This window comes from Loxodonta africana, chromosome 5 (genome assembly GCF_030014295.1).
Source record: "Loxodonta africana isolate mLoxAfr1 chromosome 5, mLoxAfr1.hap2, whole genome shotgun sequence".
Lineage (NCBI taxonomy): Eukaryota > Metazoa > Chordata > Mammalia > Proboscidea > Elephantidae > Loxodonta > Loxodonta africana.
Genome location: NC_087346.1, coordinates 70,514,005 through 70,539,943, shown reverse-complemented (window position 1 = coordinate 70,539,943; position 25,939 = coordinate 70,514,005). Strand labels below are relative to the sequence as shown.

Here is a 25,939-nt window from a genome sequence, read left to right as displayed (position 1 = left end):
TTCTTTCTCATTTTAACAAAAATCCGTTCTGGATCTTTTATCTCCTGCAGATAACACTGTGTTTCTACTAGAAATGGTTGATGACTCTTTTACAAAGTTATTTTATGATTACTGTCTCCATTTCTTCACCTTTTACTCACTTCTTAATTGACTTCAGTGTTGTTTCCATTACTTGACTATTTTTGCCAAGGTCACCAGTGATCTACTTGTTAACAAATCCAGTGGATGCTTTTCAGGCCTCATCTTGACTTTAAAGCATATCAAATGTTGGAAAGTAGGTCACTCACTTTTTTTTTTTGACACCCATTCCCCTTTGCCTTCTGTGATATCCCCCCCCACACCACCCATCCTCCTGCTTTCCCCCCTACTTTTTCAGATATTCTTCCCAGTCATCTTTGCAGGCTCTCTCTCTTCTGTAGTGCCTTTAAATTTAAATACTGGAGTTATTTGGGCTTAATACTAGGCCTTTTTCCCCTCCCTTTACTGAGTCGTGCAGTAATCTTATTTACTCCAGTTGTTTCAGTTATTGTCTCTATACAGACAATACCTAAATTTACTTATTTAATGCAGATCTCTCCTTTGAGTCCCAGACCCATGGCTCTAATTTACTAGATATCTTCCACCTGATGGCTTTGTAGGCATCTCAGAACTAGCATATCTAAAACTGAATTCATTATCTTCCAACCCTGACTTCCCCACACAGATAACCAACCAACCATCCAAAAACTGCATTGTTCACTTCTTCCAGCATTCTTATTCTTGACACCTCCCTCCTTCACTGCCAAGAATCCTGTCAATTTTACTTACTAGGTACATCTGGAATTCACCTACTTTTCATTTCTTACTGTCACTAGCCTATTCTGAGCCCCCATAATCCTCCTGGCTTTAGAAATAGCCTATTAATGTTTTTTCTCACATCGACAATTGCACCTTTCTAGCCCAGTTGCTCTGGTACAGCCAGAGTGATCATTAGGTTTTAACAATGCAAACATAAGGAAAAAAAAGGGATTAAATCATTTCACTCTCTTGCTTGACACATGTTAATTAATGGCTTCCCCATTGCTTATAGTACAAAGTTCAGATCTTTAAATGGTCTCCAAAAAGGCTTGATCCTTTATAGCTTTCTCTTGCTACTCCAGTCACACTGATTTTCTAATCTTTTGTTTTCTCCAGCATTATAAATTCCTTTCCACATCAAATGTTCTGAAATACCCACCGCTACCCAGCCGTCTTCTATTTGTTCCATGTCTCAGTTGAATGATGTTTAATTGGTAATGATTTTCCTGACTCCTCAGGTTTAGGATATGGCTTTAGGAGACATGTTCTTGTGTTATCCTGAATTTCTTCCTAGCATTAATCATCATTATTTTAAATTGCATAACTATTTGTCTAGGGGGAGCCCTGGTGGTGCAGTGGTTAAGAGCTCGCTTGCTAACCAAAAGGACGGCAGTTTGAACCCACCAGCCGCTCCTTGGAAACCCTATGAGGCAGTTTTCCTCTGTTCTGTAGGGTCGCTATGAGTTGGATTAGACTCAACAGCAACGATTTTTTTTTTTTTTTGATACTTTCTAACGTTAATTCTCCCATAAAAAATATTAACTTTAAATCATTTTTACCTGTTTAGAAAGTGAAACAAAAGAAGGGAATTGTCTTTAGAAGTTTTAAAAAACTATGTATTAAGTAGGGAAGAACTGATATTTCTCTGATACTGTTTCTCCATCTGGGAATATAATTGTGTCTATTCAAGTTATTTTACGTCCTTTATTTAAGATTTTATGGGTTTTTTCCCTGTTCTATGCCTTTTCTGTAAATTTTGATGCTATTTTGAATGGCATTTTTTCTCCAGTTTTCATTTCTAACTAAAAATTTGTGGTAGAAAGAAAATAGTGGATTCAAAGATGATTTTTTGAGAGAAAGGGAGTTTTAAGTGTTAAAATAATCTATCCTATAGGGTCGCTCTGAGTCGAAATCGACTTGACGGCACTGGGTTTTTTTTTTTTTTTTTTTACAGAATTCAAGAGTCAGCCTTGAAGATATAAATCAATTTACTTTCCCCAGTAGATGGCAGTACCTTCTAACTCAGTAAACATTGTCTGGTGACTGCTTCAGTGGGCTGTCTTTTGTGGTTGTGGCTGAGGTTGGAGGGTTGGTTTGTTTTTTATGCTTTTACGAGTAATAGTATGTTTCTCTCTGTGTGTGGTTTTTTTGTTTGTTTAGTTTTATATTATGTGCTTTGGGTACTTCCCTTTTTTTTTTCTTCTTAGTTCTCAAAGTGATATCTTTACTTTTTAACACTTTAAAGAGGCCTTTTGCAGCAGATTTGCCCAATGCAGTATGTAGTTTGAGTTCTTTTTTTTTTTTTTTTTTTAATACTTTTGATGAAGGTTTACAGAACAAACAAGTTTCTCATTAAACAATACACATATTGTTTTGTGAATTGGTTGCCAACCCTATGACATGTCAACACACTTCCCTTTTTGACCTTGGGTTCCCTATTACTAGCTTTCCTGTCTCCTCCTGCCATCTTGTCCATGGGTACTTTCCTTAATTATTGCTTAATTAGCTTAATTTGATTAGCCAGGAGTTTTGGCATAAACTGTTAAAAATTAATACTTCTGCATTTATTTTGTAGCTCACATTTGCTATGAATGCAAAGGAGTAATTCCAATTTTGTACACTATTCCCTTTTTCTTTAGCACGAGAAGCCTTGCCAACCTGGGACAAACAGATTCAATCACTTTGTTTCCAAGTGAATAACCTTTTGGAGAAAATCAGTCAGACAGCACCAGAATGGACAGCACAAGCCATGGAAGCCCAGATGGCTCAGTGAGCCCTTACAGAACTCTGTGCACACTACTTCCTTTTCCATGTTGTACAGATTAATTTCACTTGTCTCCAGAGCATTTGCATCATGACCTTACACATTTCAATCCCTTTTATTCTGGATTCTACTTAAGGAAGACATTGTTAGAGCAAGAAGTGCAAGCATTTAAAAATAATGTAGTTCCCATATATTTAGGGTCTCTGTGTATCAAGCTAACTCAGATGTTTTGAAAGCTTTTTTCTTTAAATGGAGTAAGTGAAATATCTGTGACTAAAAAGTTTGGAATTTGTGATAACTTTGTAGTCATGTAAAACTTAATTGCTTTGTGCCTCTCCAAATGTGGTTATTCTAATAAATGGAGAATTGAGCCAAATAAAAATAGTACTTTGTTTTTAATTAGCGAGCAATATTTTTTCACTTTTAAATCAGCAGGCATTGATTTATACTGTATTCTGGAAATACAGAGGTAAAAAATTTGTTCACCAGGCATTCAGAGCTAATAGACAGTAGGTGTAATACTTGAAGTTGCACAAAGTACTAGAACACATGGGGAGGAGCTTTTCATTTAGTGGAGAGAAGTCAGGTAAGACTACTCTCCAGCTTTATAGAGAAAGTGGGAAAAGATTAAAAAGAGTATGTGAGTAACTGCTGGTTTCAGTTCCAACATGTAAAGAGCTTGGAAGTCATCACTCCTGTCCTCATAACGAGACAAAAGCTGAACAAAAGGAAAATGAAGAACTATTCTTAGATCCATCAGAGAATTGAAGTCACAGGTCAAACCACAAATCATTAAAACTAGAGAAACAAGTGAATCCAGAGAATCACAGCCTAGATCATCTTCCCAGGAGCAGAACCTGCTGTAGCTAGTAACTTGTAAGAACACTTAAATTGTAACTGATGAATTGCTAGAGACTGAGTTCCTGGTTGCTGGGAACTATTAACATGCTCAGCTGCTGAGAGGTTGAAGGTTCGGGTCCATCCAGAGGCTCCTTGGAGGAAAGTCCTGGTGAGTTGCCTCTGAAAAATCAGCCATTGAAAATCCTGTGGAGCATAGTTCTTCTCTGAGATGCATGGACTTACCCTGAGTCAGGAGTCCTCTTGATAGCAACTGGTTTTTTTTAGTCTTAAGCCCTGGTGTTCCAATGGTTGAGTGCTCTGCTGCTAATGGAAAAACTGACCATTTAAACCCAGCCAGTGGCTACTCCTGTGAAGATCACAGCCCAGAAAACCCTGTGGGGCAGTTCTACTTTGTCGCATTGAGTCTTTATGAGTCGAAAATTGGCTGAGGGCACCTAGCAACGACAGTCATAGAGAAAAATTCTGTTGTGTTATGGTCAGTGAGAGGGAAAAATTGAATCATTTTGAACTGTGTCCAAGGGGATGTAACCATTTCAAATCATGCCAAGAGCTTTGTCTGTAACAAAGGTAATCTATTTTATCAGAGTAGTTTCTAAGGGACTACCAGGAAAAAAACAAAAACCAAACCAGTTAACATAGAGTTGATTTTGACTTATGGTGACCTCTGTATCTTGGTAGAACTGCAATTCATAGAGTTTTCAATGACTGTGATCTTTCAGAAGTAGATCTACAGGCCTTTCTTCTGAGGTACCTCGAGGTGAATTTGAACAGCCAACCTTTTGGTTAGTAGCCAAGTGCTTAACTGTTTTGAACTAAATGAAAATGAAAATACAATCTGAAAATTTGTAGGATGCAGCAAAAGCAGTGCTTAGAGGTAAATTTGTAGCATTGAATGCATATATTAGAAAACTTGAAATCAATAATATAAGCTTTCACCTTAGGAAACTAGAGAAAGAAGACCAATATAAACCTGAATCAAGCAGAAGAAAAATAAAAATTAGATCAGAAATCATTGAAACTGAAAACAGGAAATTAACAGAGAAAATCCATGAAACCAAAAACTGGGTCTTTATCAATAAAATTCGTAAACCTATAGCTAGGCTAGCCAAGAAAAAAAAGAAGGAAAACACAAATTACTGAAATCAGAAATCAAAGAGTGGTTATCACTACTGATCCCGTGGACAATGAATAATAAAGGAAGACTATGAATAATTCTGTGCCCACATACTTGATACAGGAGATGGACCAATTCCTTGAAAGACAAAATACTCCAACAGAAATAAGCCTACAGCTATTAAATTGAATCCGTAATTAATCTTCCAAAAAAGAAAGCACCAGGCCCAGATGATTCCTCTCTTGAATCTACCAAACATTTAAGGTGAAATAATACTAATTCTCTATAATGTCTTCCAGAAAATAGAAGCAGAAAAAACACTTCCTAACTCATTCTATGAGGGCAGCATTACCATAATACCAAAGCCAGATAAAGACATTACAAGAAAGAGGAACTACAGACCAACAACTAATGACTGTCGACAAAAATCCTCAGCAAAATATTTGCAAATTGAATCTAACAAAGTATATTAAGAGTTATGCACCACAACCAAGTGGGATTTATGCAAGGCTGGTTTAACACTCAAAAATCAATTAATGTAATCTAGTGATTAAAAAAAAAAAAAAAATTTTTTTTTTTTTATCACATAAGCAAGAAACCCTGGTGGCGTAGTGGTTAAGTGCTACGGCTGGTAACCAAAAGGTCGGCAGTTCCAATGTGCCCGGTGCTTCTTGGAAACTGTGGGGCAGTTGTACTCTGCCCTATAGGGTCGCTATGAGTCGGAATCGACAGCAGTGGGTTTGGTTTTGTTGTTGTTGTTGTTGTTTTTATCACATAAGCAAGCTAAAGAAGAAAATCATATAATCAATCAGTAGAGAAAAGCATTTGACACAACTCAAACCCATTCCTGAAAAAAATCCTAAACAAAGGAGGAATAGAGGGGAACTTCCTCAACTTAATGAAGAATATCCACAGCTAATACCTAATGGTGAGAAACTAGATGCTTTCTGCTTAAGATTAGGAACAAGGCAAGGATGAGTCCTCTCACCACTCCTATTCAATATCACACTGGAAGTCCTAGCTAATACAAAAGACCAGGAAAAAAACAAAAAAGATATACAAATTGGGAAGGAAGAAATAAAACTGACTTTGTTCATAGATGACTATATAGGAAATTCCAAAGAATTGACCTAAAAATTCCTGAGTGTAATAAGCTATTACATCAAGGTTGCAGGACACAAGGTTAATATACAAAAGTCGATTGCTTTCCTATATACCAGCAATGAACAACTGGAATCTGAAATGTAAAAAAAGTACATGTGTTGAAGCCTGAGAAAGTTGGGAATTTTGAGAGGAAAGAAGTGGTAGAAGATTAAGCAAAAGAGGTAAATTGAGACTACATTATAAAGGACCAGAAAAAATGTTAGGGTCTGTGTTTTAGAAAGCTCACAGTCTCATTTCAATTTAACTTATGAGAGGCACTGTACAGTATAGATTGGAGAGAAAGCAAGGGGAGCTTGAGTGACTAGAGGCAGAGAGACTAGTTCAGGGGCTATGAACATGATCCCCCCAAAGAGATAATGAGGTTTTGGACTACATCCACGATGGTGGAGTTGAAAACGAAGGGACAGATTAATTCACTCAATACATATCTTAAGCAGGTTCCTACTAGGTGTCAGGCACAGTTCTAGGCAATGGGGATATGGCAGCAAACAAAATAGATCATCTAGTGGAGGTTTCAAGTGGAATTTAGGTGGCAGAAGTTGGCGTCTGGATGTGGGGGGAAGAGAAGGTTTGATGAAACAATTCAGGGATGATTGATATCTGTAAGAACTGAGTAGTGGTGATATCATTTGACCTGTTGGGTAGAAAGGTATAGGGGGGACCCAGGTAGACTTGTCTACTAGGCAAAGACACGTTCTGGAGATCAGGAGTGAGGGAGAACAGGAAGTACAGATTTGGAGTTCTCCTTGGCAGTTGAAGTCAAGAGAGTAGATGGCATTATCTAAGGAGAAAATAGTTGTGAAAGAAATGGATCCAGGATAGGATCCTGCAAAAGCACCCACATCTATAGAGTAAGTATATGAAGGGGCAGGCTGCCCAAGTTTGTTAACTACCTACTAAGTTCTGGGTGGTTTTACATTTTATCTCACTGAAGCAACACGGTGAACCTGTGTTATGGATTGAATTGTGTCCACCCAAAGGATATGTTGAATCCTAACCCCTGTACCTGTAAATGTAACCTTGTTTGGAAATAGTTTCTTTTGTTATCAGTTAAATTGAACAAGGTCATATCAGAGGAGGGTGAGTCCCAATCCAAATCTTTCCTGACAGGTGTTTTATAAAAGGAGAAAATGATGCACAGGGGAAGACAGTATATGAGGGTCCTTCTAGAAGAAGTGCCCTGAAGGGGCTAAAGAGGGACGTTCCCCTAGAGCTGACAAGGAAGAGCATTTTCCTGCCAATACCCTGAATTCAACTTCTACCATCGATAAATGAAATGGGCTTGGAAATGGGGGAGGAGAACTAAGGGAATTGGGAAGAGTGTCATCAATGAAAAATGTTGCAGATGAGTCACAGGATAAGAAATGTGAAAAAAAAAAGTGTTATTTCACACATTTATCCTTCAATATTTAACCAAAATTGAGCCATACTGAATTTGATAATTGAATTTTTATTACCTGCTCTGACTCCCCATAAGCAAAACGGAAAGAAAATAACAACCCAACAAACAGTTTGGAAGCAGGGCATAGTGTGTCGTTTGCATAAAGTCTTGTTTTCTCAGCACGAACAGTAATTATAGATAACATGAAAAGGAGCAAAAGTATTGGCTGAATATCCCATAGTTGTCCTGGAATAAGTCATCTGTAGTCTTTTTCTTTCCCTTAACAATCTTACATAAGAGCGAGATAGTTGGTTTATGAACCTAGGTCCTCAGCTAAGAAATCAAATTATGAGATTATGAGACTGACCCGTGAAGTTAACTAATGACACAAAGCCATTCTAATGAGAGCAAAGAAGCATGAAGAATCTTGTTAGCAAAATCTTTTATTTGGTTTATATTTCAAATGTAATCTTCAAAACTTACAAGCTAGAAAATTTGATAGCATGAAAGTGAGGGAAAGCAAAGGTGGACCATTTAGCACAACTAAGGGACAGCATTCATTTAAAATAAGTAAAAATGTGATTTTTCTCCCAACAATTGTGATGACACTTGTTCATCATATTTCAGTTGCAAGAGGTGGAGATGTGCTCAAGCTGAAGAGGTGTTTGCTGATTTTAGTTGCTTCATAGGACCTTTCTGCCTGTTAGGGATACACAAACATAGGTATGAATTTTATCAACATATGCTTTTATATTTTATAAACTTAATTTCAGAATCATTTTAGAGTTGGAGAAAAGTTGCAAAGGTAGCATAGAGTTCTCATATACCCTGCTCCCCGTCTCCCCTATTGTTAACGTCTCACTGTGGTAAGTTTGTCATACTAATGAACCAATGTTGATACATTATTACTAATTAAAGTCCATACTTTATACAGATTTCTTCAGTTTTTACCAAATGTCCTTTATCCATCCAGGATACCATAATACATTTAGTTGTGTGTTTCCTTACAGTTCTAAGAAATTATGAGTTTCTCAGACTTCCCTTGTTTTTGATGCCCTTGACAGTTTTGAGGAGTGCTGGTGAGGCAGTTTGTAGCGTGTACCTCACTTTGGGTTTGTCTGATGTTTTTCTCATGGTTAGAATGGAATTAGTGAGGTTTTTGGAGGAAGACTACAAAGGTCAAGTGCCATTCTCATCACATCTTATCAAGGTATATGCTAACAACATGAGTTATCATGGATGATGTCAGCTCTGATCACCTGGCTGAGGTAGGTTTGTCAGCTTTCTCCACTGTAAAGTCACTCTTTTTTTCCCCCCTTTCCCTGCTGTACTCTTTGGAAGGAAGTCACTGTGCATAGCACACGCTCAAGCAGTGAGGATTCATGTTCCTCCTCCTTGAGGGTGGAGTATCTCCATAAATTATTTGAAATTTTCCTGTACAAGAGATGTGTTTATTCTCATTTATTGATTTGGTCATTTATTTATGTCAGTATGAACTCAAGGATGTTGATTGCATGCTTTGGATCATAATTCAATACTATATTATTTTGTTGTGCAAATTGTTCCAGTTCGGGCTGTTGGGAACTTTTTCAGATGGCTCCTGCGTCACTTTGTCTCAATCTATTTTTTAACATAAATCACGTTGTTATTCTTTGTCTCTTGATTCTGCCATTCCAGGTATTTGTATATTTAAAGTTTTATTGTCAGTAAATAATGTAGGGCCCAAGTTGATTTGAGGAGTTGGGACCACCAGGACATTTTACATCAAATCCATTAGAAGATTTAGTGAGATAATTTCCCTGAGGTTAAAAAAAAAAAAAAAAAATTAGATGTCAGGACTCATTATTATGTAAGTGTGGGAAGATATTTTGTCCATACTGTTTCATGTATTTATTTAAATGAGAATTATTATAGCAGTCTAATTCCACCCCTTTGCTTCTGGCTTTACCCTATTCAGTCTGTGCTGTATACCATTATCAGAATAATTTTTCTAGAGTGTAGCTCTATCCATGTTTCTATCTTACTTAAATCCTTCAATAACTTCCCTTTACTTACCAAATAATTAGCCTATTATTCACAACATTGCATGCCAAGGCTCCAACTCATTTTTTTTTTTTTAACTTTATTTACTGTGCTTTATGTGAAAGTTTACGAGTCAAGTCAGTCTGTCATACAAAAACTCCTAGATGGTCTCCCCCAATGAGACAGCACACTCTTCCTCTCTACCCTGTATTCCCCGTGTCCATTCAACCAGCTCCTGTCCCACTCTGCCTTCTCATCTCCCCTCCAGGCAGGAGCTGCACACATAGTCTCATGTGTCTACTTGAGCCAAGAAGCTCACTCCTCACCAGTATCATTTTCTGTCCTACAGCCCAGTCCAATCCCTGTCTGAAGAGTTGGCTTTGGGAATGTTTCCAGTCTTGGGCTAATAGAAGGCCTGGGGACCATGACCTCCAGGGTCCATCTAGTCTCAGACCATTAAGTCTGGTCTTTTTATGAGATTTTGAGGTCTCCATCCCACTGTTCTCCTGTTCCATCAGGAATTCTCTGTTCTGTTGCCTCTCAGGGCAGTCATCGGTTACAGCAGGGCACCATCCAGTTCTTCTGGTATCAGGCTGATGTAGTCTGTGGTTTATGTGGCCTTTTTGTCTCTTAGGCTCATATTTACCTTGTGTCTTTGGTGTTCTTCATTCTCCTTTGTTCTACGTGGGTTGAGACCAATGGATACATCTTAGATGGCCACTTTCTAGCCAACTCATTTTTTAAAATCTTTTGTTTCTCATCATTTTCCTGCTTTAACCATATGTTCCAGCCAAGTTGGACTTAAGCTTATAAAAATGTTTTTATTTTTGCTTTCTTTCTTATTTCCTCTATGATTTCCCTGATGTTCCTGATTAGAAGCAACGTTCCATTTCTATTAAAATCACATCTTGCGCTCGAGATCTTCTGTTTGCTCATTTGACCACTTCCAGCCTTGTCTGCTCTCTGTCCTAGGAGGAGGGTGGCTTGTGATCTATAGCAATGCTTCCCTGCCCTTGGGTTTGGCTGAGGGGAAGCCCAGCAGAGAGTAAGGTCAGAATATTTTTTCCCTGTAGCTCCTTCTGTGGGGTCACCTCAGGCTGCCTATGTCTCTCTATTGAGAGGTTATTGCTCCTTTCAGGGCACCCTTCTTTACATAACTCTTTCCTTTGAGGTTTTGGAAACTGCTCCCTCCTTCCCTCCCTTGGGCCTTAGAGGTAGTAACCACTTTGCTGTTACTTTCCAAGTTACTTCACCAGCCCTTGTAATATCCCTTCACCTACCACCCACACCTTTGTAAGTAGTCTTTATGAAGTCCTTGAATTATCATAATTTGTGTGTCCCCTATTTTTTCTTGGGGTCCTGATGTACTTGTAATTCTTTAGAATTACAAGTTATATCTTTCAAGGAAATTTCATTTATGCATGTCACAGGATGTAATCTTTTCCATCTCTGAACATAACATAGCATTTTGTCTAAAGGCATTAGTGAAACCCTACACTTTTTTAGGGACTTGTGTAATTCCCTCTTTTTTGAGTTTAAAGACTTCAAGGGCAAGGAGACCTGTTGCTTATTTTTGTTCCTCACAGCACAGCACAGTGTCTTGCCTAATACTAGATATTTGGTACACTATTTGCTAAACAATTTTTTTTTTTTAAACATATCTTCCAAGAGTTATTGCTCTTAACCTATACAGAGCCCTCACTGACTTAAGAAAGGAAGTGGGATAATGGAAAGAATGGAAAAAATAATGTTTTTTCCCTGGACTCAACAGGTATTCTCTAGAGAACTGCCTATATATCATGTTGATTTCCACTTTACTACATTTCCAATAGCTAATCCTGAGAATCTTGGAACAATTAGTTGAAAATGACTTGATTGAATTTCAGATTATGAAATTCTATATATTTCTAAATATTTTAAATCTATCTCCAGCTCTTTCTAAGTTCACCTTCTCTAATAGGACTTTTCGGTTTAACCTCACCTCACTATGATAGATGCTTTATGCCACAATTAATCCAAATATTATGCAATATGTAATTTTCATTTGCTCTACTATTTTGTTGTTATTTGCCAATATCCTGTGTAAATTTGTTTGTATCAATAGAGGGCATGCTTTCTATCTTTTTGTATCTTATCATAGTATTTAGTATTTTACAATTGATAAAGTCTTAATCAGTAGACCAACAGAATTCTGAAAAGTCTAGAAAATTCATTATTCCTAAAATATCATTTCAACATGTAAAGCTGTCTTTGTAAGAAGAAATCAAAACCAATCTTTATATTAAGATAACATTTTGGGTGACTTAAGGAATTGTTATTACTGAATTGTTATCCGAAACAATGAATAATATACAAACCCCTTAACTGTATTTCTAAAAATCCACAGATTCTGGGAAGAATGTTTGCACCAACTCACCATTAGCTGTTTAGAAAGTACGCATGGCTATCCTTCTTTTGATGTCTCTCTTTATTTGGCAAAGAGAACACTGAAGACAGCAACTGGTCACCAAATAGTCATTACAGAGGGATCCCTATTTAAAGATATAAAAGAAAGAGAAATGTTCAAATCATCTATTTTGAACTGAAGATTTGTGGCTTTTCAGTCGCCTGAAGAGGAGCAGAAGGGGCTGATCCTTGGGATTCAGAGTTTGGGTGTTTACATTTAAGAAAATGTTAGTTGATTTTTCCATGTAACTATTGCTTTTTTTTGTGACATAAAATATTTTCCTATATAGTATGAAAAATATATATTCAAACAAACTCTCAGTCAAGCATAAGAGTAGAATAAAGAGTTTCAGGAACTAAAGTTTCAAAATTCTTTTCTCCACATAGCCTCCCTGTGCTCCACCAAAATGAGGGAGTAAACCAAGAAACAGGATGATACGGGCTATAAGAAACAGGAATCTGACACAGAAGCGAGGTCAGTGAAATCTCCAGGATGATGGTGAAGGAAGATCCCAAGATGAGAACTGGATAGTTCAAAGGATAGCAAGCCAGGAGGATCAGGGAGAGATTTCATCAAGAAGATGAAAGTGGTAGAATATTTGATGCAGTGAATGGGTTGGGAAGAGAGTTAGAAAACTGGCAAAGAATTTAGCATTGACTTCAAGCATAGTAAATGGAAAATTACTAATGAAAAAATCAACAATTATTAATCCCAGGAAAAAGAAAATTTAGCAAAACATTGTGTTAAGTGGAATAGGTCAGACTCAAAAGGACAAATACTGTGTGATCCCAGGTATATGAAATATCTGGAATAGGCAAATGCATAAAGACAAAAGTTTATTAGTGGTTACCAGGGGCTAGATGAGTGGGAAATGGGGAATTATTGCTGAAGGGGCACTGAGTTTCTCCTTGGGATGATGAAAATCTTGGAAATGGATAGTGGTGATGGCTGTACCATGTGGTGAATGTAATTAGTGTCACTGAATCACACACTTAAAAATGGTTAAAATGACAATGATTTTGTTACACATATTTTACCACAATAAAATAAAAAACAAACTGGGAAAAGCAATCAGTTTACTACATGATTCGATTCTGAAGAGCAAACATAGGTTTCATAATATAAACACTGAATATAGATTTGATCAAAACTACATATGACTACGTTGGAAGGAGAGGGGTGGGAAAGCATGCCTGCATGTGATGGGAGCAGGAGGATAGGGCAGGACTGGATTCTCCTCTTCCCTAGTGGGAGGTCAATAGCTGATGCCTCAATGTAAAAAGTCAAGAAGTAGCAATGCAAGGGTATGATTTGGAGATAGGGTAGAAAGCACCCAAAGAATCAGCTCTGTGTAAGAGGGAATAGGGGAGAGAAGTTTGGGAACCACTGTTTTTCCTAACAAGTCTTGTAAAATTAGAAAATTTAAGAAACTACTTGCTTCTAGAGCTTTGATTAAAAACAAACATAAAACACAGCACAAAATATATAGATGGAATTTTAATTTAATGTGATGGCTTGAGCCCATGCATTTATTTCTTGTCCTCCAATGAAATAACTAAAAATATAAACTATGACAAGAATATTGAATATATCACGGACTGCCAAAAGAACGAACAAATTTGTCTTGGAAGATGTACGTCCAGAATGCTCCTTGGAAGCAAGAATGGTGAGACAGCGTCTCACATACTTTGGACATGTTATCAGGAGGGATCAGTTCCTGGAGAAGGACATCATGCTTGGTAAAGTAGAGGGTCAGAGAAGAAGAGGAAGACCCTTAATAAGATGAATTGACATAGCGTCTGCAACAATGGGCTTAAGCATAACAGCAATTGTGAGGATGGTGCAGGACTGGGCAGTGTTTAGTTCTGTTGTACATGGAGCCCTAGTGAGTTTGAATGGATTCCACAACACCTAACAACGACAATGACAAGGAGAAAAAAATTGAAGCTACATATAAAACAGTAAATAGCGAAAATGAGGAACACCATCAATGAGATGGACTGACAGTGGTTGGGACAATGAGCTTAGCCATAATAATGATTGTGAGCCTGGTGCAGGACTGGGCAGTGTTTCCTTGTGTTATACATAGGGTCGCTATGAATCAGAATGGACTCGATGGCACCTAACAACAACAACAGAAGACAGTTAATGATGCTATTTAGAGGGCCAGGCATTTTAAAGGAATTTTTTTGAAATATGAAGCAGACAGGATTATACTGATGAAGCAAAACAGAGCCAAGGAACCTGAAACCTAACGCAGCTGTGGGAAGGGAACTGGAAAAAATGTGAGATCAAAATCTGGAGCTCAGAGAGGATAAAGAACAGGCTGAAAAATGGAAGACGGGAAGGTTAACTGAAGGATTACCTGAGCATCTGGGCCAGCCAAGAGCTGCTGGTTGTGGCTTTTGCCCTAGGAGACTGCAGGCCAGGATAGAGCTCGTATTAAGAGGATCCCAATGTGGCCTGGTGGCATAGTGGTTAAGAGCTATGGCTGCTAACCGAAAGGTCGGCAGTTTGAATCCACCAGGCACTCTTTGGAAACTGTATGGGGCAATTCTCTCTGTTCTATAGGGTCACTATGAGTTGGAATTGATAGCAACAGGTTTGGCTTATTTTTGGTTAATGTGGCCTTTGTGGGCTCAGGAGAGAAGTGAGATTAAGTAGGTCAGTTCTTTGCCTATCTCATAAGATCACCGTAAATACATGGAAAGAAAGAATAAAAGGTAAAAACATTTCAGCACATCAGAGATGTCTAAGTCACTCCCACGCATGGGATAGCCAAATTGCTATATGTTTGATATTCAATTAGTGTTTTTTTTCTTCTTTTTGCTGAATAGATTTTTCCTGATTCCTTTTGTTCCCTTTAAACAGTTTTAGATGTTCCACAAACTATTTTTATTCTTTAAGTGATTACCCTTAAATTTTTATCCACTATTTACATTTATGGAGCCTGGTGGCACAGTGGTTAAGCATTCAGCTGCTCACGGAAAGGTCGGCAGTTCGAGTCTACCAACTTCTCCTTCGAAACCCTATGGAACTGTTCTACTCTGTCCTATAGGGTTGCTATGAGTCGAAATCAACTCGATGGCAATTTTTTTTTTTTTAACTTAAATTTATATTTACCTATCAATGTCAGGCAAATTCTTTAGAATGCTTTTATTTCTTCCTCTGCCTTCCAATCTCCCAAATTTTCTTAAAACCAACTTAATTTTTACCTACAGCCTAATCGTAATTTTTCATACCTCAACAGAACACTTATAAAATTGATTATGTACTGGGCCTTTAAAAGACATGATAGCTTTCATATTAAATAATAATATTATAATTAATAAAAAGTTCCCACAAATCAATAACAACCCCATAAAACAATGAACAAAGGAAATGTACAGAAAATTTACAGACAAAATACAAAGGACAATAACTTTGCAGAAAGTTCCTTGATGTAACTAATAAAAATTAAAACAATAAAAGCCATTTTTGCTTCTCCATCTGGCAAAATGATATCCAATACTGACATATATATTGCTAATAGATCATAAATCGGTAATTTATTCTCCTTTCTGCAGGGCACTTTAGCAATATCTATCAACATTTTCAGTGTGTGTACCCCATGATTAATCTAATATCTAGGAAACTATTCTGCAGAAATGCTAGTGCACATGTATAATCACTTACGTACAACTGTTTACATTGCAACATTATTTAGCCTCTCATAAAAAGAAAAATGACGAAGTAAATTATCTATATGATAAAACCAGAGACTACATCAGCCTGAGACCAGAAGAACTAGACGGTGCCTGGCTACAACCAAAGAGTGCCCTGACAGGGAACACAACAGAGAACCCCTGAGGGAGCAGGAGAGCAGTGGGATGCAGACCGCAAATTCTCGTAAAAAGACCAGACTTAACGGTTTGACTGAGACTAGAAGGACCCTGGTAGTCATGGTCCCCAGACCTTCTGTTAGCCCAAGACAGGAACCATTCCCAAAGCCAGCTCTTCAGACAGGGATTGGACTGGACAATTGGATAGAAAATGATACTGGTGAAGAATGAGCTTCTTGGATCAAGTAGACACATGAGACTATGTTGGCATCTCCTGTCTGTAGGGGAGATAAGAGGCCAGAGGGGTTGGAAGCTGGCGGAATGGACACGAAAAAAGAGTGGAGGGAAGGAGTGTGCTCTCTCAGCAGGGGGAGAGCAATTAGGAGTACATAGCAAGGAGTATTTAAATTTTCGTATGAGAGACTGACTTGATTTGTAAACATTCACTTAAACACAATAAAAAATTTTAAAAAATATGATAGAATTATTCAGACATTAAAAAGAATAGGTATTACTGACATGAAAGGGGGTCTACCGTATGTTAAGGAGAAAAAAAACCCAAGTAACATTGTACTGTGACCCCAGATTTAAATAAAAACAAAGCCCCCAAAACCCAAAACCTTATATACCTAGCTCGCTAGGTCTACAGATAATCTATATTTACATGCCTGTAAAAAAAAAAAAAAGGGAAAAGATGCACACCAAATTATTAATAATCTTTATCACTGGGAAGTGGAATTGGATGTAGACAGGTTAGATTTTTACTTTTTATACTTCTGTATATTTGAATTTGTCAATATATTATGTGTATCATTTACTGGAGACCTGGCGGTACAGTGGTTAAGAGTTACGGCAGCTAAGCAAAAGGTTAGAATCCACCAGCCGCTCCTTAGAAACCCTATGTAGTAGTTCTACTCTGTCCTACAGGGTCACCATGAGTCAGAATTGTCGTGAAGGCAGTGGGTTTTGGGTATATCATGTATTATTCCTTTATAATTAAAAAACTAATGAAGATTTTTACATGAAAAAATAAAATAAATTCAATGGAATAAAATAAGTTCTTCCAAAAAAAATTCTGCATATTCATTTGTTCCCCTACTACATAAGGTGAAGCTTAGGGTGTAAGTGACGGTGTGCGTATGGTAAGTTAGAGTGAAAATCCACTCTCTCTACTCCTAGTGTATATCTTTGGGAGAGATACTCCTCCTCTTAAAATGTTAGTGTCTTCATATGTAAAATATGTTGAACATACCCATTTTACAGGAATGGTGTGAGGACTAAGAGAGGTAACATATGAAATTCATGCAGGACATGATAGATTCTGAATAACCCTTTTCATTGTATGATATACATTTCAAATGAGAGTTGCTTATGTTCTAGTGTTTTAACATAAACCTAGGGGGATGTAGTATAGCCAGAGAGTCTGTTGCTACAGCAATTGAATACAAGATTGCACATCCTAGGAAATAACAATCAAACTCAAATAAAGGACACTATTAAGTGAAGTTCATGTTTATAACAGCTATTTTGACTGTGGTTACACATTTGAATGCTACAATGTCGGAAATGACTCACAGGAATGCCATATCGGGTCCGGTAGAGGGTCCTCATTGCAACTGTTGTTCCACACAGACAGCATTCATTCATGTCACTTGCAATTTGACTTGCAAGGAACGAGGTGCAAAATGTGCCACAAAGACCTGGACACAAGAAAAAACAGGTACCAGTTACTCCACTCTGCACCCACCAGAGCTGAAAGTTAATTTGGTTCATGAATGGCAGTCCATATCATGGGGCCTTTGTCACATAACCTACTGCCAAGTCCATCTTTCACTGTTTTTTATTCAGCTTTGCATCAGCTTTACCCTTCTCCCCACCAATCACCTCAGGAGTGAATGAACCTTGCAAAGTATGTCATTCTGTTCATAACACTGCCTTCATCCATCTATTAAATGATTCACTGAACTGTGGCCATGTTCCAGAGATTATCCTAGGTACTGACAATACCCTTGCCTGAAAACTAGTGGGAAAGACATATAACATGAAAAGTTATCCAACAGAAACCTGCCCAAGATGCCAAGGGGTCACCCACAGAATAGGGCCTCCAACGTTCCAACTAGGACAGGTTGCTTGAGCTGAATATTGAAGGATGATTAGGCATTTTACAGGTGGACAAAAGGGAATAGAGCCTATGTGTGATAGATTAGCAAGTCCAGGCAATGGCTAGTGTTCAGTAGGGTTGGAGGCCCTAGATGGGATGGAGGTGAAGCTTCTCTATCTTTTGGAAGAGTTTAAATAGTATTGGTGTCAATTCCTCTCTAAATGTTTGGTAGAATTCCCCAGTGAGGCCATCTAGTCCAGGAATTTTTTTTGGTGGGAGGTTTTTGATTACCGATTTGATCTCTTCACTCGTTATGGGTCTGTTGAGACTTTCTATTTCCTCTTGAGTCAGTTTGGGCAATGCCTTTAGAATTCTTTATCCTCTGGTGTGTAAAAAACCCAAACATGTAAATTCAAATATTTTTTTCTCTGAGCTCATGCTGAAGCCATGGAAGAAACTCTCCCTTTCGTACTTGGTGCAATGTAACTATAAAGTAATGAGTTTAATTTATTTGTAACAAGAACAGTCTTATTGGAAAAATTTTTAAAAAATCAAATTAAAGTTCAAATGTCTCTTAATTGAAGTCCTATTTATAAGCATTAGTCTTTCACTGTCATTTTAACTCTAAAAATTATTTTTGGAGTAAGGCTATCCTTGAAGGGCTGGTGAAATTCACTTGAAATCAGTACAGTACAGTATAGTAACAGCCTCTTTTGTTACAGATACCATTTTTAGCATACAGGGTACCTATCACAGGTTAGGAACTTTTACTACACAATGAGCGGAGCAAGGGGAAAGGACTTGGACATTGTAATTTCCCTGAATGTCAATTATGAGGGAACGTTTCCCATGCACTTACAGACTTCGCAGTCGGTGAAGCAATCACACAGGCCAGTGTGCCAGTTGGAGGTTTGGGCTGGAGGACCACACCCAGGTTGAGTTACAACGACCACTGATGGAGCTTGCATTTTTGAAGCAGGGCCTTAAAAGGCTATGGTTTGAAAAGAAAAAAGCTGCTATAAGTAACCCCTAGGCTGTTCTCGAAAGCCTGACTTTTGCGGCAGTAAGTTACACTGGGGGAGTGAAGAAGCATTTAGATCAAGTTGCTTGTTGATCTTTGAAGAACATAATTTCAAATAATGTCATTTCTAATTCTACCCAGCAGAGAACAGAGGACCCTGGGGGGAAGGACTTCACTGAATCGTTAAAATAAATAGGTGCTTCTCATGAGGCAAGGAGGTGGAACATTGTTGTTCACATCTTATTTTTAGACACTTACCTAACCCATTGCCGTGGAGTCAAGCCTGGACACCTGCTTCTGAGAGGTCACAGCCTTGAAAACCCTATGCAGCAGTTCTAGTCAGCACACACGGGGTCAGCATGAGTCAGAATTGACTCCAGCAACTAATTACAACAAGGCTTTTGTGTACATTCACTCCATTTCTCCTTGTTTATGCTCTCTTTTGTTTTGGGCAAGTTTTTGCTTAGAGCTCCTCCGCAACCTCCCTGCGTCCATGCTGGTCCTTCACTTCAGATTTACCCAGTGCCTGTACTCCTTTGTCAGTGCTGGCTTGAACGCCCCCTGCCACGTGTTAGGGACAAACCCAGCGGTATATTTCAGGGAAGTTTATTATGAAATAAATTTTGTTAGGTTAGTCCTAATTTCTCTCCATTTTATGAGAGGCAGTGTGGAGTCATGGAACATAGATTAGATCTGAAGTGAGAAAATATATGCCCAAATCCTGGTTTCCTAAACCACGTAATCTTGGACCAGTCATGTAACAGCCTGGTCATTTAAATTTCCGTTTGCTAATCTAAAATGAAATGGTTTCTGACCTACCCACTCACATGCTCAGTGAGAGTATTAAATGAGATATAGTCTGTGAATGATAAAAAATCAAGCAAGGTGGTTATAACGTATAATAGAGCCCTGATGGTGCAGTGGTTAATAGCTCAGGTTGCTAACCAGAAGTTTGGCAGGTCAAATCCATCAGCTGCTCCTTGGAAACCCTATGGGGCAGTTCTACTCTGTCCTATAGTGTTGCTACGAGTCAGAATTGACTCAGTGGCATTGGTTCTTTTTTTTTTTTTTAAATGGGTATAATATACAAAAATGTAGAAAGAAAAAGTCTTTTGATAATTCTCATAAACATTTATTGACAATAACTCAGCTGATAGTTATTGAAGTTCTACCCTATGACTACATTGTCCTACATAGACCTACATTGTCCCCTTAGTCTTCTCAACTGCCCTGCAAAATAGAAATTATTATTTTACTGAGTTAAGGTAGAAGGGATATTACTTATGACAGGATTCCAATTAATAAATGTAGAAGGAATGATGGAAATAAAAGATCACCACTTGGCAAGCACCATAGTAATAACTATTATAATCAAGATCCCGGATGGATTCCTAAATGAGTAGCCTTGGAAAGTACGGTGAGAAATAAGATATTTATCTGGCCTTAAAGTGTCTCCCCACAAGGTACTTACTTATTACAGAGAGGAAAATGGCAACTTTACAGTGGAGAAACCCGGAAGGCACTACCTGAACCAAATGATCAAACATTACCGGTTGCACAACATGGTGAATGTAATCAATGTCACTGAACTGTACATGTAAAAAATGTAAAGTTGCAAATACTTTGTTATATATATATTTGTACCACTACTAGAAAATAGTTAACATCACCAATAATGAGACATAATGATGTCATGTTCCTCTTTATTATCATGCACTGAAGGACATAACATCACTTTCGTGTTATGCTTGTCAAAAATGCATGCCTTAAGCTAATCACGAGAAAGCGTCATACAAACATGAATTGAGGGATAGTCTACAAAATAACTGACCTACCCTCTTTAAAAGTGTCAAGATCATGAAAGAAAATAAAGACTGAAAAAAAAAAAACCTTACAGATTGGATGAGACTAAGGAGACATGACAGCCAAATGTAATGTGGGACCCTGAGTTGGATCCTTGAATAGAAAAAGAACTGTCAGTGCTCTCCAGCCTAAAACTGCCAAAGACTCACATGTAGTTGAGCAAGTTGGGTTTGTTACACACTGTAACAGGGGCAAGGAGCCCTGGTGGTGCAGTGATTAAGTGCTCAGCTGCTAACCAGAAGGCTGGCAGTTTGAACCCACAAGCAGCTCCATGGAAGAAAGATGTGGCAGTCTGCTTCTGTAAAGATTGTTGTTGTTAGGTGCCCTGCAGTCAGTTCTGACTCATAGCAACCCTAGGTACAACAGAAAGAAACACTGCCTGGTCCTGGGCCATCCTCACAATCCTTGTTATGATTGAGCCCATTGTTGTAGCCACTGTGTCAATCCATGTCCTTGAGAGTCTTTCTCTTTTTCACTGACCTGACCCTGTGCTTTACCAAGCATGATTTCCTTCTCCAGTGAGAGTTAGCGGGTATGGCCTAGAGCCAGAGCACCTGCTCCAGGGTGTCAGGGATCTGAGGGCTCTAGGGCCAGGGTCAGCGCGCAGCTCGCTCCTCGGTATCCCGACCCTCTTTTCTGCTTGACCTGGCTATCCAGTCTCACCAGGCACTCATAAATTTAGCATTTATGAATTTAAAAAAGTTTTCATCTGATGGTGTGGGCTGAGGGGCATGCTGATGGTAACATCAGACAGAAACAATAGTGTGGGCTGTGTTCCCTGCTGAATTTCAAAAGCTTAGCACAGGGCCTGGCACAAAGTAACTGCTCAGTAACCCCACCACCACCTCGTTCTCTTCTCCCCATCTTGCTCAAGCAATGCCTGATGCCACGGATGGTGCATATCAAACACTGGCTAGTGTGGAGCTCCTAGAAACCACTCAAGGAGCAAGGCAGTTCTTCACATGACCCCTTTACCTCCCTGACATCCTAGGACCCAGTTCTCCCCTGTCTCCCAAACTCCAGTGCTGAATAAGACACCGTGTTTTTGGGCGATGGCTTCCCATATTTGGGGCCAAAGAGGTGAGAATTACAGGAAGTGCTAAGAACATATATATAAAATTTCCAATAAACTTCTATTTTAAACAAATTTAATTTATTAAGCAAATTTAATAATCAAATACCAGGAAACAATATGAAAGGATGTACAATAACATGTTGGGTGGTTGTCTCTGAATATAGTGGTGGTCACCTCTGGGTCTGAGTAATCTTTGACGAATGGGTATTTGTAACTTTTATCTTTATAATTTTCAGTACTGTCTGAAAAAATTGTTTTTATAATTAACATTTATTTCTTTATAGTCAAAACAAAAAATTTCTATTTAGTGAACCAAAAACAAACCCAGTGACTTAAAAAATATTTAAGGGGGGCATGCTGATTATTCCATAAATGTTTGTTCTTGACTGGCACAGAGTTGACATCATTCAATAAATATGAGCTGAGTAGATATCCTTTCCATGATCTCTTTCAGAGGAAAAACATGCTCTTTCACTTATTTTTCAAGAAGCATATACTGTGACTTTTAATATAATAACAATCTGAATATTTCAGAATAAAAATGTACCTGTACTATAATCATCTAATTTTCCTTTCCTTAACCAGACTCTCCCCGCTCAGTGTACAGCATGTGTATTTGTGTGTTCACATGTGCTACTTTTAGCCTTTGTAGCAACTTGAGACCTGAACATGCCTGAGTCCTGCTGAAACCCAATCAAAATAATTCACCTACTCTGTAGCCAGCAGCCTCATCCAAAATATCCCTGTGCTGGCAGTTAGTTCGCATGGAAGTTTCCCTCCTCAGTGTACTAGCATGAAGAGTCTTCCGTCCAACAGTAAAAACCTAAGTTTCTATTTCTTGCACTGCTTTTTTACTTTCCCTTTTAATTACAGGATATTGTGGGACCCCAGGTGCTTCCTTGTACTTTAGCACAGAGAACTGAAGCAGAATGTGGGACCCCAGGAGGCAACTCATGTTACTACTAGAAGCTCCTCTCTAGTGAATGCCACCTAAAAAAAAAAAAAAAAGAAATAACAAACCCACTGCAATGCAATCAGTTTCAACTTACAGCAATCCCATAGAGTTTCCAAGGCTGTAAATCTGTACAATGCTGTAAATTTCTACTGTGGAAGCCAATTGCCACATCTTTCTCCCACAGACCCACTGGTGGTTTTGAACCACCCACATTTATGGTTAGCAGTGAATGGGTTGAACTTCCGCGCCACCAGGGCTCCTTAGTGAATGCTACATACAGCTCTGCCCAGCCCAGTTCAGCCAGGAGGGCTACCCTAGGAAGAAATAACATCCACAATTTCTGTTTGATACCTTTAGCTTATTCTAAAGAGTCTTGTAACTTTAGGAAAAGCCTCCTATTAGTTATAAGACTGAAATGAGAAAGCAAACACACTCTTATGCAACTCCGTGGTTTAAATATCATTTTGAAATTCTAGGTGTCCTTTAACTAGTTGCCATTGAGTTGATTCTGACTCACGGTGACTCTGTGTGTCACAAGGGTTTTCAAAATTAACAAAATACAAAACCAGGAACAAATGAAAACTTCCCAACTGCAATTCTCTTTTCTGTAGCCATTAAGTATCAGTGGTCTTTAACCTTAGCCATTCAAGTTGAAAGGTCAATATTAGGAGGAGCTGGAGGTCAGTGTTGGGGGAGAACTTCCCTGAAATCCCCTCAGTGCTGAGTGACATCTTTAACCTTATCTTCTGAGACCTTATCTACAAGTCTGATCATCAAGGTTTACCGCGCATAAAAACTGTTTGGAGAACTTGCTTATGATGTAGATTCCTGGGCATTAAGAGATTGTCGTGGCACAGTGGATAAGAGTTCAGCTGTTAACCAAAAGGTCAGCAGTTCGAATCCACCAGTTGCTTCTTGGAAAACCTATGGGGCGGTTCTGCTGCGTCCTTTAGGGTCACTATGAGTCGGAATCGACTCGACACAACAGTTAGTTTTTCGGTAAGAGATTGTGACTTAGGTGGCATGAACTGGGATCCAGTGATCTGAAATGAGCATTTGCAGAACTGCAGTGCCTATGCTGTAGGGTGCTGTTCTGTGAAGTAGAAAAAGGCACCCTTCTGGGTAGACACACATGGTGAGCATGTGGATGCTCTAGTGAGAATGAAAAAAATGGTGTTCCTTTCTCCAGGTGGGTACAGCCCATGCCAGCACCTCTAGCTTGCCCAAGGATCACAGGCTTAACTGTAGCCCTGCGTGTCCCTTGGCTGTGCACCTGTGCAGAAGTTTTGGCGTCCCAGGGGAGTCCAGTGCCAGCTGACTTGTAGAGTACACTTCCATCCCCAAGGCTCCGGGCTTTGTCGTTTCTCATCTGTTACTGATAACTGTAGGACCAATTCAATTCAGCAACTGTTTATTGAGCACTCAGTGTGTGTAAAAGCCTTGTGCTAGATTTGGTAGACCCTAAGATGTCTCTTGTTCCCTCTCCATGGCCAGCAGTTCTGCCCACCATTCTATGTGACCACAGGCTATTTTGTTTAACACCATCTTGGATTTCAAAGAAGCAGAACAGATGATGGAAAAAGCCACTGCAGAAAAACAAAAATGGAAACAGTGGGAACTGAAACAAGAATCTTAGAGGACAACTGTTAAAGAATGAGACTACGACCACTTCCTTTAGAAGGCTCTTTCCATGGAATGTTCTCCACGTCAGAAAACCTTGCCATATTAAGTTCACATTTTAAATGTCCTAATTGTATCCATTAGCCTTAGTTACAACCAAGTTTGTACCTGTGTGCCTGGCTTATGAACACCTTGCCCTTGAGAAGCACAGCCCACCATCTTATTAATATCTTTACACAGGTATTAAGTTATAACAAATATAAAACAGATTTTTCCTCTTTTTTCTATTGTTTATTGATGTCAAAGTTCATTTTTAGTTGCCTTGATTGAGGCGTTTCCATTTGATAATCTCTCGTCTCATAAACTAACACATGTGAGACGAGGTAACATCTCTCTTTGCATATTAAATAAAATCAAGAAAACCAAAACCATTGCCGTCTAGTTGATTCCGACTCAGAGCAACACTATAGGGCAGAGTAGAACTGCTCCATAGGGTTTCCAAGGAGTGGCTGGTGGATTTGAACTCTGATCCTTTGGTTAGCAGCCTGAGCTCTTAACCACTGCATCACAAGGGCTATTAAATGAAGCACCTTAATTCAGTTTTGAAGCAATCTATTTTGCTTTTCTTACTTCATACTTAAATTCAGTGATTCTCATGATCTTTGCTAAATCTATAAAATCCATCCCTGTTTCTAAATATTTTGAATGGATAAAGTATTTTTGAAGCACAGAGAAATTAGGCAAGCACATTTAATTATGCATATGAATCGAACTAAAGCTACAATATGTAAAATGGAGTTCCTCCTGAAAACACTATTTGATGCGGATTCACTGCTGAGATCACACACTGCTTTGAAAAGCATGGCATCTGTCTGTCTTAGCACCTAGCACATGGTTGGCACATCATTATTGTTGAATTTGACTAAGTTTCCTCTTCAACCAATTAAATAAGAAAACATTGGTCTTTTATTTTGAATTTTAAAATATGGCATGTTAGAAAAAACCAAGAAAATCAAATTAGTTTAAAGAAAACCTATTTCTGTACTAAGATAAGCTTTTAAACAGGTAGTTAATTTAAAAGTACTTACAGTTTAGAAACAGGCTTTGAGCAGGAAATGTTCTGTGGCTTGGGCAAGAATCTCACCAGAAGTGAAAGCTGTTTTGAGATGGGAGAGCCACCAGTGTTCCCATTGCTGTATGTAGTACAAAGAATATATGTAGAGGTTCTTATTGGCTGATGTAATCTGGGCAGAAGTTTTTTTCAGGGTGTGTTTCTGTTATTTTGAAAAAGAACAGATTTCCTGTCAAAAATGTGGGTTCTGCTTTGCACATCGTGTTAGGCACACCTATGTATCTTTTTGGGAGGAATGTATTTCATTTAGTATGCAGTTTGATTGACTTCATATACCTGGCAGAGCTTACCATTTTTAAATTTTACTTTCCCCCTTTAGTATAATAAATTAATACCCTTTAGTATTAATTAAGCTTGTAGATTTTATGTGGGAGAGAGCAGGGTATCTGGAATTCCATACCTGATCAGATGTTTTTTGTTTTCTTTCTCCTTCCTTGAACTCCTTTTTTTTTTTCTCCTTATTGTGATTAAATGCTTACTATTTGTTAGGCACTGTTTGAAATGCTTTGCATATAATTATTGAATTCTTCCCACAATTCTGT

General features: G+C 38.4%; 2 protein-coding genes across 4 annotated transcripts in view; one reads left to right on the top strand and one right to left on the bottom strand.

Moving 5' to 3' along the window:
- Window positions 1–3,372, top strand: part of COPS4 (COP9 signalosome subunit 4) — a 49,109-nt gene extending 45,737 nt beyond the window's left edge. Inside the window, exon 9 of one of the 3 annotated variants that reach the window (XM_010594094.3) lies at window positions 2,697–3,372. In XM_010594094.3, the coding sequence (XP_010592396.1) occupies window positions 2,697–2,753 (57 nt within the window). In that variant the 3' untranslated portion in view covers window positions 2,754–3,372. The remainder of the gene's footprint in view (window positions 1–2,696) is intronic. The other 2 variants (XM_064285650.1, XM_003414112.4) reach the window with 2 other exon arrangements.
- Window positions 3,373–7,766: 4,394 nt separating this feature from the next.
- On the bottom strand, window positions 7,767–25,485 carry LOC100654710 (placenta-specific gene 8 protein-like). Its single transcript, XM_003414199.3, has 5 exons — window positions 25,354–25,485; window positions 18,591–18,722; window positions 17,206–17,330; window positions 11,780–11,894; window positions 7,767–8,041 (listed from the first exon to the last, which is right to left on the bottom strand). Exons 2-4 carry the CDS (start codon window positions 18,697–18,699, stop codon window positions 11,790–11,792), a joined length of 339 nt encoding a protein of 112 aa, XP_003414247.1. The 5' UTR covers window positions 18,700–18,722; window positions 25,354–25,485; the 3' UTR covers window positions 7,767–8,041; window positions 11,780–11,789.
- Between the last annotated feature and the right edge of the window lie 454 nt (window positions 25,486–25,939).